The 14106-nt window shown below is 35.9% G+C and overlaps 1 protein-coding gene across 9 annotated transcripts in view; it reads left to right on the top strand.

The window, feature by feature from the left end:
* The window catches only part of LOC105212996 (klarsicht protein), a 76099-nt gene extending 64106 nt beyond the window's left edge, over positions 1 to 11993 (top strand). For 5 of the 9 annotated variants that reach the window (XM_011185462.3, XM_011185461.3, XM_011185460.3 and 2 more), the window contains 8 exons: positions 516 to 663; positions 846 to 1072; positions 1146 to 1543; positions 1624 to 1729; positions 9035 to 9210; positions 9276 to 9676; positions 9757 to 9979; positions 10045 to 11993. In XM_011185462.3, coding sequence (XP_011183764.2) covers positions 516 to 663; positions 846 to 1072; positions 1146 to 1543; positions 1624 to 1729; positions 9035 to 9210; positions 9276 to 9676; positions 9757 to 9979; positions 10045 to 10917 — 2552 coding nt within the window. In that variant the 3' untranslated portion in view covers positions 10918 to 11993. Of the gene's footprint in view, positions 1 to 515; positions 664 to 845; positions 1073 to 1145; positions 1544 to 1623; positions 1730 to 5682; positions 6750 to 8320; positions 8527 to 8564; positions 8949 to 9034; positions 9211 to 9275; positions 9677 to 9756; positions 9980 to 10044 lie in introns of those variants that run through there. The other 4 variants (XM_011185466.3, XM_011185468.3, XM_011185469.3 and 1 more) reach the window with 4 other exon arrangements.
* Positions 11994 to 14106: the final 2113 nt, after the last annotated feature.

The following is a 14106-nucleotide window of genomic DNA, read 5'->3' as shown; positions in this document are numbered from 1 at the left end:
GCCACACCAGTGCCGCAAAAACAGCGAGGTATCTACACATCCTGTAGAAATTAGAAAAATGTATTTTTATAATGAATCAACCACCTAGTTACACATTTACACGTGACTTATATACATACATCATAAATTCATGTCGAGTCAAATGTGCATTGTTGTATAGTTACAATAACAAAAGATGTATGCAAGTACATATACAGCAATCATTGTGATTTAAAGTCGATTTAATGGCAATTGGAAAAGTAAGCTCATTAATAGCAGTTCTAAAATCAAAGTTACCCTTACGAAACTTTGATATACTCGTAAACTCAAAATTGTATGCTTTAAAAAAATATTTCGAAATGCTTTAAAAGGTACGTGTCATTACTAATGCCCAAATGAATACTTTACTGACTTTATGAACTATGTTTGCTGAGTATTTATTGAATATATATACTTTATGCTTTGCACTTCTGTTGTTAATTAGAATATAAATCGTGAAATGCTCCAATTAATTTTGAATCTCGAATGTTATATAGAATACACTACTGGCACTGAGGATCACCATAGCAGTTTCTCAGAGACAGCTTGGGATAATTATCAAGAAAAATATAATTCTGAAAACTATTCCGAAGGCTTCGACTCGGATGCAGCCAGAAAACTTATGGAATTCGGAGATGACTACAGGTAAAACAAAAAGAAAACATACTACCACTGCGGTAGTGGTCGGGTTGCTAGCATAGTGAGCAAATTAAAAATTTTACATTAATTCCCTTCGATACTTTTCGCACTGGCACTAATCATATATAGTAGATACATAGTTGCTCGTTAATATGACAACCAACTAAAAATAAACTTTTCACTCCTAGAAATTTCATCGATTCGCAGTCAGATTGCTGTTCGTCGCTGTCTGCTGCCAACAATTTGGATTCGTTGTCGCCGCCACGTATGGACTCGTTGCAACAAGCAGACACGAAAACGATCACGCAAGACACAATTGCCAATAGTGTAGATCATGCCAGACGTCGCCGTGCACTTGACTTGGAGTATGAGAGGAGACGTAAGACATTAGAGGTTCGCCGCAAATCATGTCAAGGTAAGCTAATCTTGGTATTTACATATGTTTAACAAATTCTCAAATCTCAATTTTTAAATATGTATTTGTTAAGATTCAACTGATACACAAAATACGCGTAGTCCCGTCATATCGACGTCATCTTCAGTCAACGCAATCACTCCTAGGATCGGTTTTGAAAGGGTACATCAACAGATAAAATCAGATACAACTGGTCGCAAATTGGAATTTGGTATGAGTCAATCGGCACAGTCGTTGCGCCGCACATCTGAAAGCGATACATCTACTCGACGTCGCAAAATTGACGATCGTCGTCGCTCATCGCGCAACCTTGATAAAAGTATCAAAGCCATACCGGCCACGTCGTCGTCGAGCTGCGACGACTCCGACAATGAAAAGGAAATGCGTAATTTGCTACAACAAAGCAGAAATCGCTTGGAAGACACCGAAGCATTAAAGATACGCTGTCACCTATTGCGTCCAGAAGATTATGTAAGTTGATGTGGTCTCGAGATGAGATATTTGTGAAAATATATATAATAACACGCACACGCTTTTATTGGCAATTTCAGACGGAGATTATTAGCACTTGCCGAGACAACATACGGTGTTTGGAAGCCGTAATACGTGGTCCGCCTGGCACAGTGCTCTCTGCACAGTGTGCCGGCCAGACAAAAGGTGAGTTGGCTCTTTGTATTCACCTCGATTGCAAGTGTGCGCCCATTACACGATTCGTAGCGCGAACAATAGACTTTTTATTGGACGTTAGTAATATGTTGATGTACTTTACTCTATATCGTTTTCTTGTAAACACACTAAAGAGCTTGTACTCGATGGTTAACTGCAGCATTCCATTCTTCAAAAGATTCTTCTAAATATTGCAAGGCAAGGATAGCTGAGGCTTTAAAATTTGTGAATACATTGTGACCTTTGGTTTTTAAAACTTCATAAATGTATTACTTTACATTCCCACATTTATAAGTATATACATACACACATACATACATATAAGTTTGAATAAGCGGTATGTTTTTTTTTAATATTTTTAAACAATTCCTATTTTGAAAGAAAAGAGCTAATGTAGTTTTACAAAATCGAGTGTATTTTTATGCATTTGACAAGCATATTACGAATTTATTTATTATTTTCTCTATAATTTAATTTTACTTTTACCAAATAAAGATGCCTATGTATTTCTTAAAACTCTGAATATACGCGTTTGATTTTTTGTAGTTTTGTAATTTTGTAATTTATCTTTTTTGTTCGCGTTTAATAAATACACTTAGTTAACGTAGTGTCTGTTTCATTCCTCATGTGTTTTGTCAAATGTACAACTTATAATTAGCTAATATTCTTCTCACTCTGATCACCATTGCCATTGCTCAATTACAATACTAAAACTAACTAAAGAAATTATAGTAGGTAAAGGGCTCACACTTGTAATTTAGTTTTTGTTTAATCAAGACAGCTTTAATTATTTAACAATTATACTTCAGTTGTATTTAATTCTAGTTAATAGAAAAAGGAATGCTACGTATTCCATACAGTCATTTTTATTTGCCAATTAAAGTATTATTCGTAGTATACTAACACTCTTCTTTATTATAACGGTATATACAGTGGCCGACAAATATCTACATAGACCTCCTGCTTTCGTTGGTGTGAAAGTAAGAAAAGATTTTTAGAAAAATATGTTGATACAGTTTCAGTCGAATCTTCTTTCTAATCACAAGAAACATTTTTTAAATGTATTAAAAAAGTTATGAAAGAAAAACTCAAAAATTCGCTTGACAAAAGTCTACATACAGTAACAAAGTAATAGAAATATGTTTTTTTTTTTGTGATAATTAGTTTCAAAAATTCTCAGATATGTTCAATTATTCTCAAATCTGTGCTATTCGGTGGTGTGTTTAATAGTATTGAAGCTTAAAAAAACACCTAATCCGTAGCAATTTGCTTTGGATCGTAATCTTGTTGGAAGACGCAGCCGAAACTGAGGTAAACTTATATGTGACCTGGTCTACGGAAAGTGGGCTTAGTTGTCAAAAAATCAATTTTCACTTTTTAGTTGATTCGGATGGAAGATGAGATGTTGTTTATTTTTAACAGCTGTTTCCCAGAAAACTAGTTTTGGCACGTTAGCTCCCTTTTCGTAGACCAGGTCACGTATATTGAAGGTTTCGAATTATGTTCCAATAGAGACTACTATGTGTAGCGATCCATATTACTCCCAGTAAAGGCTAACATTCCCACTCCAGAAGCCGCTACAGTTCACTAAACAATTACACTGCCGCCATCATACTTTCACAATTATCACAAAGTACTTCGGATCAAGCACAGCGTTAGTTTTTATCCAAACGTTTAATCTTCTTACGTTATTAAGCTATTTTCCAAACTCCTTCATCTTTTATTTATGTTCATTGCCAATTCTAAACGAAGTTTGGGGGTTTGGGGAAAATAAGTGGTTCCTTCTGTGGTGATCTGTGGTGGAACACATTATCGGATAAAGTTTTTTTGTTTTGTTTTGAGAGATACCACTTTTGTGATGTATTTGGAACGTGTTGGGCTAATTCTAAGGTAGTTACTTTTGGATCTTGGTCCACCTTTTTGAGAATCAAACCGATGTCGTTAAGAGACGGATGCTTTGGGTGTCCACTGCGCTGCTTATTTTCGGTATAATCACTACTTTTGAAGTTTTTTTCAATTATTATTACTGTCGCCCTACTTTAGCTAAAATTGTTGAATTTCCACCATATTATTTTATTTTTATTTTTCATGTTCTATCGAAAAATGTCGTATATCAACCAAAATTGCTTTTCGCAAGGGTATTGTAGGTATTTATTTTAAATTCAATAATAATCATAAAAAAGAAAAAAATTAGAAAGAAGATTCGAATGAAACTATATCAACACAATTTCCCTAAAAGCTTTTCTTACTTTCGCACCAATGAAAGCAGGATTTGTCAGCCACTGTATATAATTTGTGGCTGGGCCGATATCTGCTTTTTCACCAGTAATAATATGTTTGTGTATGAAAAGAGCGATTCCCTTACGTAGAGATGAGCATACGGAAAAGCATAACATTTCTGATAAATATTTGCTGATTGTAGTAGTATGTAGTAGCGGTTCTTTGTCGAAATATTTTTTTACGAAGCACTTTCCATTTGTATACATTCCGCGTTGATGCCCTAATGTCCGTCCAAGCATCCAAACAAATATGGGTGGTGGGTACTGTATATGTATGTATAGTTGAATGTACTATCGCCCACAAATAAAAAACAGATGTCTGTATTTTCAACACAGCCCAGCAAAAGCTCGAATAAGAGAAAAATGTACGCTTTGACCGTTTTCACACGGGCAATTTTTGTCGCGGCAATTCTTAGTTTTATGGGAGAGGGGGCGACGAAGAGACGAGAATTTCTCTCTCTCTCGCTTCCCTTGGTCGCCCCCTCTCCTATAAAACTAAGAATTGCCGCGACAAAAATTGCCTGTGTGAAAACGGTCTTTGGAATCACCTAGAGCGAATTATTTGCTCGTTCTCTCTCATGCTATTTCTCTGCAGCTTTCAGCTCTTTTAATGTTAACCAAAAGCTACGTGTAAATGTTAAATGCCGTTGTATGTACATATACATACATATTGTCATAGTTTCTCTGTTTACACTGTAAGTTTATGCTGTGTGCTGTTTAGTTCAAGGGCAGTTGATATCTATGTATGTCGTTTATTATGGATTAGTACAGTGTAACTTGGCGGCCCTTACATTAACATTGTTATTTTGTTCCAAGTTTTATTCTATATTTATTTCGGATTCCATTTCCATTATCATCGAACTAAATGGTTTCTTTGTTTGATGCTGGACAACCAGTAGGTTGTTCTTTGATGTTTTTGTACTTCGTTGTCGACGTGTTTACATTTCCCAACATGTTTGGGAACAACTGCTACAACAGCTGTGAGCTGTGGTGAGTGAGTAACTGAATTCGGTGAGAACCGTGCACAATATAGAAACACTGAGGTTATGTTATGCGCCACAATACCGTCAGTGTTTGCCAAAGATGACATGATACGAAACTCATTATTCTGAGAGAGCGCTGTAAAAATCCACATTTTTTATAACATTTGACAATGATCCCACTATGTAAAAAAAAAATAAATTGGGCATTTTAGAAATAACTTTTGGGTATTTTAACTTTTAGATATTATTTTTAAATGATCTGTTCCTATTAGACCTATATCATATATATACTAACTTCAATATACTTATGTACTAATTATAAATAATTAAGAAAATAAAAAATTGATTTTATATAAAATCATGCAACAAAATATATTAATTTATTAACATAAAATATATAATATATTAAATATAATGATGTCATTTGATATATTAGATGTCATTTGTAACAAATAATAGCAAAAAAAAATAGTTTCACACAATTTAATATTATCAGTGTATTTCCCTAAAATTGTATTTCGCACCGATTTTGTCATATACTTTTACCGGTATTACTTCTGGCATCCCGCCTTTTCTGTCAAAAATTCCTTCAACTCGCATTGCTACCAACTTAAAATGAGAGATCAGGGAATTCGGTTTGAGGAAAAATGAGAGAGTTTCGTATCATGTCATCTTTGGTGTTTGCTACTCACGATAGCAAAGTAGTTGATTGTTGTGCGTCGGTACCATCATACAATATTAAATGGTTTATTTAGACAACGACAGAATTGACGATAAATTAGGTCACTAAGCGGTTAAATTTTTTCCTTGCAAAAGTTCAGAATCTCAATTTACTGCAATAAAAATCTGTGATATAGTTTCGTACCTGAAGCAAAATCGAATTAACATAAAATATAATAATAGTGAAAAAATCGTAGTGACATCAGAGATGTATTGTTAGCATAGTGACACAAGACAATTGAACAGCGCAGAATCATCGAGAGAGTTGATTCTCAACGTTGTATGTGAGCTGCTAAGGGATGGTGCGAAAAGTCGGAAGTTAAACCCCACAAAGAGCAATATTTCGATTGACATTTGGTTGTACTTTTGTACATACCATATATGTATACATGTGTATTCCCATGTTAAACCAATTACCACTAAAAAATGATTACCGTAATATCAATTATGTTTGCCATGTGCTCAAATGAACGGTCGAAATGATCTGCCTAAACAAACATATGTTCCTATTTACATATACATATATGTATATACGTATATACGTCCTAAAATAAGGAATGCCAATATTTTTGGTTAGCTGATAAGCAATTATAAGTGGTACTTGAAAGGCGGAGATTTCACCTTAAGTCATCTACTTACGCATTATCTTGAACGCTACTTAAGCATCTTATATTCAAATGAATACAGACAATTGTCAAATGTTCAAGTGCAACTACAATCAATCCCACCGCAACAAAGTCTAGCACCCCTTTTCGAATACACAATTATTATTAATCACTAAGCTTGCTCATTTCAAACACAGCCCAACAAAAGCTTGTACGTACATATGTATAAGTAATAGTGGCAGTAAGCATAAATGCAATTAAATGGAGGAGGTCTTCGACAAATATACTTGAATATTTATGCTAGACCCTATGAACGTATGAAGGTCATTGAAAATGAAAGTCAGCGTCGCAGTACAAACAGACATCTCAGAAATGCTCTCGGCGAGTTCATCGTCAGCGGCATCACGCTGCTCTTCGGAACAAGGTACAACTTCATGGTTCTATTTATGATAAAATATAAATATTTTCTCTATTATAACAACGTTTTTTGATGTCGTCAATTATAAACCCCAATATGTGCTCAATTCTAACATTCTCGAAATACCGTATATGTACATATATGTATATGTATGAAATTAGGTTCCATATACTTTAAGAACTTAAGTAATTATGCACACTCGTACACATAAAAGTATGTGTTGGCCTTATCTCTTGCTACTTCTATAAACCGGTCTTTGCTTGAATCAAGGTAACACAAATCACACATTAAATCACAGTTCACGTTGTTCTCTTGCCTGCCGAAAGAAATGTGGATTCTACTGAAATGCCAAAGCCGTCGCTCATGGGTGTAAATGCGGTTTGCGCATTTCTCAGTTAGGCGACCTCAGTTTTATAAACATTTTCGTTGTTGTCATGTTACCCACTCATACATAAGTAAGTAGGTGTATATGTAAGTGTGGATTGGAAAACTCGACTCTGGTAAGCAGGGCAAGTACAACGGCGCTACAATTATTAATAAATTTGTATTCTTTCGATTGCATTTACATATATACACAATATACATTAGCGGAGTAGTTCCGACGTAGGCTAAGAGTTGTATGAATGAAATTGCATTACCACAAAGAATCTGTATCGCGGTCACGTTTACGTACTGTATGCACCCATATGCACATATACGGGTTAGTAGTTCGGCAAAAAGTTAAAATAAATAAAACTAACATTATCCACTTGCATCTGCATATAAAAAAGCGGATTGTCAATATATTTACTGAAAGTGCATTGACTTATGATAAACAAAAGATACGTCGCATTTCCAACAAGTTTTATGTTCGACTTTTAAAGCAGTTGTAAGCGCGTGGCGTTGATAATTGAAGTGCTGCTCACACCCCATTCAAGCAGAGCGCTTTCCGCAGCTGATTTGAATCAAACTTCGCGGCACTCAGAGCGAATGCTTTTAGGTTATGAAATTTCGCAAGCAGCAATGCGACATTTAAAAATATGTGCTGATGTCAAAGCAAACAAACATGTTTGTCATTGCTGAAGCTTATTGCTTATTAGTCATTCATGGGTTCTGGTTGATGACAACGACCTCAACACCCATTTCCACTATTCGGCAAAAGATTTATTGCATCTGCAGCATCAATTATTTAGCTCACCATTATTCGTTCATTTTCATCTTCTTTTCACTTTTCAATCAAGTGAAAATTTTAATTTTACATATGTAGATGAACTAGTAGCATCGAGAGCCACTTCTACTTATGGTTACATGTAACACCACCAGGTAACCATCGAACTTGAATTGTGGTTGTGGCCTTGCGTTGTGAACGAAGTGCTCGATCGATTCAATTAACTATGCAAATCGCCGGTTGGTTTTACGAGTTCTGAGCTCACTTACTTGCTACAGTGTACCGGACGTGCTTGCACTGCATTACGCTTTCCCTTCTCGCGGACTCTGAAACCCATTGCTGAAAGCGCTTCAACAACACTGTACTTTTTGTAAGTGCATTTGAGACACGGCCGAACAGTACGCTTTTGAGTTTCGCAAGGTGCGGTCATATCTGCGATTTTAATTTCGCCTTCGATAGTCATCTGATTGTGTGATTTGTTTGTGATGCTCCATAGAATTTGTTGGCGATTCAGTTTTTGTTCCTCCGTTAACATTTCTACAGATATAAATTATACATAGAATACAATACATATTTGTATGTATATGGGATATGGCATTCCATTCAATTACACATATTGCGTGACAATTAATATCGGTATTTAGCCCATTATCGTACCGTCTATGTGCTTTACTAATATACATGACTATATTTGCAAACTAATTGTATAAATGAAGAATTTATGTTCGGCTCGGTGTTCGCCTGTGATAACGAAACATCCTCGTAATTTATTAATGTGTGGAATGTGCTATCAGAAGATTCCACAAAATCGCCTCAATTGCATTATTTTCATGTTTGTGTTTGAAGTACTAAATATGTGTTCATATATAATTCTATGTTTTCAAAATTTAATATGTTCGTAAGAGCTCTCTGTTCATTGCCGATTTGAAAATGCATATTTCACATTTTCCGTTGGAAGCACCATAGTTAATAGTAATTGGCATGGTCAGGTGGTTATCGTAATTCGTGCGTAAACGTTCCGTTTGAGAGAACCGTTGAACTTAATTAACTCAGTCTTGGTTCGTTGGTCATGTAGTTACTTGATAGTTACATACTTACATCCTACTCAATTCATTCACCCGGTTACAATATAATATAATTTCAGATTTACTAGCAGCTTGGGAGGATCTTTTGAGCTGGAGTGAAAATGCTGCATCTGCACGTAAAATGCAGGAAGAGATGATCATCCTTAAGCACTCTCTTAACAAATTAGGTAATAATGGTACATTTGAGCTACTGGATACGGAGCCCCAAATCCAAGTTGCCATCGAGGCTCTAAAGGTAAGCATATTGAGTTGTCAAGTTGGTTTATATTTTGATTGACTGTTCGACTGACTTTCTTGTAGAATGAGAAAACGGAATTGCAAAACTATCGCACAAATATGCTGCGGCTTAACGCCAGTGTGCACAGCTGGTTAACACGCCAAGAAAGACGCTTGCAGAACGCCATAGCAGAGGAAGAATCCAAAGATACTGGAATAGTTGATGTTGAATCGCTCAATAAACTCAATATGCCCAGTGTCGACGAAGGAGATGCTGCCAAGTGTTCATCTCCTGGGGATACAGTGACTACAAATATAAGTGCCGCTGCAAAGAATATGTCTGCATCCATCGGCACCAGCACCGTTGGTAGCAGTACCAAAGTGCTGGACATACAAACATTAATAAACTCAGAAAATGAATTCCACAGACACTTGAAGAATGAAGTGAGTGAAATGTACAGTGCTTGGGATGATGCTGACGCAAGGTAATTAAATTGTTCCTGTTGTCTATGAGGGGTAAATTCCAGTCGTCGGAATTCAAATCTTTGCATCTCGCAATTTACAGAATTAATTCGCAATTGGAGACGCTAACCAACTCGTTGCTGGCTTGGAGGCAGTTAGAAAGTGGTCTGTACGAATTTCAGCAAGCGCTCGGTCATGATCGCGGCACATTGAAAGGCCTGGAGGGCGCTCTGGATAAAGGTCAAACAACACCAGTGGAGCTTGCACAGAATGTGAAAGTCGTTGCTAAATTACTTTCGGAGCGTGTAAATGTCAGCGAGGAACAGGTAAGTACATACAGTCACTGCTGGAATGCTCTCCAAATTCATTCATTCGGATTTTTTTATAACAGCTCACTGCAGTGCGGGAACACTTGGACCCCAATCACATTTTACACATTACTAAATTCACCGCTTCAAATGGCTCCCTTTCGGATTCCGGCATTTCAGATGGTGGCGCAACTTCTGATGGCGGATTGTCTGAGCGTGAGCGCCGACTCGGCGTATTGCGGCGCTTAGTAAAGCAACTGGAGTTGGCTTTAGCCCCTGGTAGTGAGGCAATGAAATCGATTGCAGTGCGCATGGAATCGGCTGAAGCAGAACTTAAGAATTTGCAAAACACTTGTCGTGATCTTATTGTGCGCACAGCTGCCACGCATCAAAATAAGAAAATGCAACAGAAATTGCAGAAAACCGAAATACAACAACTACTCGTACCTGTCACTGATATTGGCGGCAAAGGCAGTAAGACTCCGAAATCCAATGGTCCTGATGCTGATGGTAAAAATGGAAACCTAACTTATGAACAGAATTATGGCCTTCAATGTAATGGGACATCAAAACGCAATGGCCGCCGAAGGCAGAACAAAAGATCTTCAGGGTCCGATGGCAACATAGATAAGACCAATGCCAGAATCACTAACAACAATTCGGATGCCACGGAAGTACGTAGTCATTTATCTGTAGCTGCTCCGGACTCTGGTGATCCTGCTGATGATCCGGATCTGGAATTCGATTTGGAGACAGGAGACAAAAAGAATGATAAGGTCACCCATAATAGCTGGGCTTGGCGTATTGCAAAAGCAGCGGTTCCAATGCAACTGGCTCTAATCACCTTCCTGTGCGCAGCTTGTCTTATGCAGCCCAACTGTTGTGACAACCTCAACAACTTATCTATGAGTTTTACGCCTCAGTTGCGGTATATACGTGGGCCTCCTCCGATTTGAAACACATCCTATCGGATGCTCCGTAGGATAGGGTAGGAACTAACGTGATGAGTCATAATAAGACCATCCCTCTGCTCAAGTTGAGAGCTTATCCATAAAGAAGGTATCCAAGCATTTGAAATTTGTTCATCTACATTGGGGAATTACAAACCCTATCAAATTTTCAATTTATATTGAATTTCATGCATTATGTACTAGATAAAACCGATACCCAATAAGGTGGAAATTTGAGTAATTAAGGAGAATGGTAGGGCACTTATTTTAGTGGTGAAGACACTTAAATTATTTAGATTTAAAAGAAAAAACATTGGAAAGGGGAAGTTGAAACTGCAAAAAGCGTTTTGGGAATAAGAAATAGCGTATACATGTATACGGACTTGAAAACCGGTCATTACAAAAAATGGTAGTATGAACACCGGCATTCTTCTGAATGTTGAAAGCATTGAACACGAATTTATTGAATGGAATTTGCAAATTCAACTGAAACGCGTCACAATGGTGTGAGCATTAAATACTGCGGCATATTCTAAAAAAGTGAAGAAGCACAACTGAGCCGATAGCTAAATGTCTATTGAGTTATTTCAGCAATAATCATAATGAAATGTCGAGAAAATAGAATCGATTGCAAAATTGGCAGAAATTGCTGAGTGGATAATATACAGTTACTTTTTTGTTTCGAAAACACTAAAGTGCCTGATTACATATGACGCCTAGAATGGCTCATTATCGTACCCTTGTACATTTGAAAATGTTCCTTATGAAATTACTTATAATACTAAAAGAGAAAAAAGGTGAACCAACAATATACACACGGATTATGAAATTCAAATTGATGACTGACATTTTACTTTGGATGCCCAATACCCACAAATTTGAGCTATTTTGCAGTAAACGCTTGAATTCCTTTTCTATTATATTAATAGGTGCAACAACTGAAGCTCGCTTTAGGTGCACTTAATGCTATACAAAACGACTAGTTATGTAAAAGTGCATATTTACAACTCTTATTGAAAAATAAGTTGATCTAATTTAAAACGGTTTATTAATAAGTTTCCTACCTTAGTTACTCTATTACGGTTCTACAAGAAACGTTTCATATATCTGTTCTACTTATTCTTATATTAAGCTTACACTAATTGCTTCTTTAAGCGAGCTGGGATTTATGCAGCAAAACAACTAACAACCATTATATACTTCTAATAATTCTGGACAATTCTAATATGCATATATTAAAGCATATATACATATGCAAACATATTTCTATGGGCAATTACTAAAAGTATATATATATATATATAAAATAAAAACGTATATTTTACACGGAAGACAAAAACATGAAGATGGCTTTAATTATTTTTTTTATGGAAAGGGAGACCATGGGATAGCCGATATGTTAGATGAGGTGGTTTAATTTCTTGCGAAAAAGTTGAAAGAAAAGTATTCGTTGCACTGCGCAGTATGTTTAATGCAATCTGTTCGGAAAAGCAAAACTAGCATCTGCATCAGAATCGTATATTCGAAAAAGCAAACATGGCGAAGCTAATGCACAAAAAAGCGCAAATTCTGCAATTAAGAAAAAGTATTTGCAGGAAACATTTGCAAGGCGAAATTCAATTCATAGAGTCACTTTGTCATTAATAATCAGGGTTGTTGTGGAATCGGATAGTTGACGGAATCAAAATTCAAACCGACAAAAATTCCTGGTTCATGTCATGAATTCTGATATTATTCGTTTGATGTACGAATCAGAAATTTTATTGGTTTTAGGTGTCATGGAAACCACTTTTATCGGTTTAACTATCAGAAAGAAACCGAGAGCTCCAGGGCTGACATATTTGAGATATTCGGTAATATTCCGGTTGTCGTTGTCGTTCTTATTGTCGTTTCGTTCCTAAATTCGTATTCTTGAAGTATATCGTAACGCCAAAGAAAAATTATCGACATATTTTATATAGTATACTTTAAGGCGTCTTTATAAGTAACTTTAAGGCGGTCTTTTTTTAGTTCTTAATGGATTTTATGCTATTCTCTATTGACTCTAAACAACGGTATTACTGTACTTGTTGAGCTTTCGTTTATCTATCCAACAATTTTAGTCTTCCATCTTTATTTTTTTTTTTATTGGAGTTATGACAGAAAGAATGCTGGCGTGTATAGCAAAAGGAATAGTTGTGACATCTGCGTCCTCCAAACTTTCTTCTAAAATATGTGATACTTTCAGGGTCTCATGCCCCTCGCTTGCGGCTAATCCACTCTACCTGGTGGTCCAGCTAATTACCGAACTGCATCAAATTCGCAACAGCTTCTTCCAAAGAACATAGTGGTATTTGTATTAACTTCTCCTCTTGTTGCTCTAGCTTCGGACTTTTTGTGAAATGCGAATGGATTTAGTTGTATGGAAATATCCCTCCAAAGGTTTAAAGGTTTTATCCCTTTTCTATATTCTTTGGCATATACAGGATATTCTTCCATTTCAGAAATTAAAATTTCAAACTGTTTCCGAATTGGAATTTTCAACTTAACTTCAAATATTCTTCCAAACAACCGCGTCATTTCTATGTAGGCGTTCTTATTTCGTTTTAAAACGATAACGACAATGGGGATAGGGCCGATTATGTTCAAATATATTTAAATTTGCCGTTAAAACGCTTTGAAAAAATATAGTTACTATTAAAAGAGAATATAAGAACGCTAAATGACGTAATTATTGAATTCAACGGAAAAACAAAAAAAAAATAATCTACGATTTAAAATTTCTCATTTTAATTCTATTTTTCGGGTTTAATGAATATTTTGAAGTAATACATAATTACTAACATTCCAAAAAAAATTGTCTTGTTAACGTGACGTCTGTATCTCAGATAGTAAAATTTTATATTTTCACGGAGATCACTTTCAAAGAATCTTAAAATAAGAACACGTCTCAACATTGGGGCGTTGCTTTTATGTATATATTTCGGTAATGCAGATCACTGATGTCAACAAGTAAAATAATCGACACTTCATATTCGGCATCGTTTAATAACTATTTGGGGCATTAGATTGAAATTTAAAATAATTTCCGTTATCTTTGCGAAAACAATAACCTAAAATGTACGCTTCGCAGCGACATCTACTTTTCAATTACGGATAGTCGTGCGCATCATGATAGATAGATGTCACCCTAATATGAAATTGTAGTGCCTATGA

The sequence above is a fragment of the Zeugodacus cucurbitae genome, chromosome 4 (genome assembly GCF_028554725.1).
Source record: "Zeugodacus cucurbitae isolate PBARC_wt_2022May chromosome 4, idZeuCucr1.2, whole genome shotgun sequence".
Lineage (NCBI taxonomy): Eukaryota > Metazoa > Arthropoda > Insecta > Diptera > Tephritidae > Zeugodacus > Zeugodacus cucurbitae.
The sequence above is the reverse complement of the archived record's forward strand: the minus strand, read 5'-3'. Positions and strand labels throughout refer to the sequence as shown.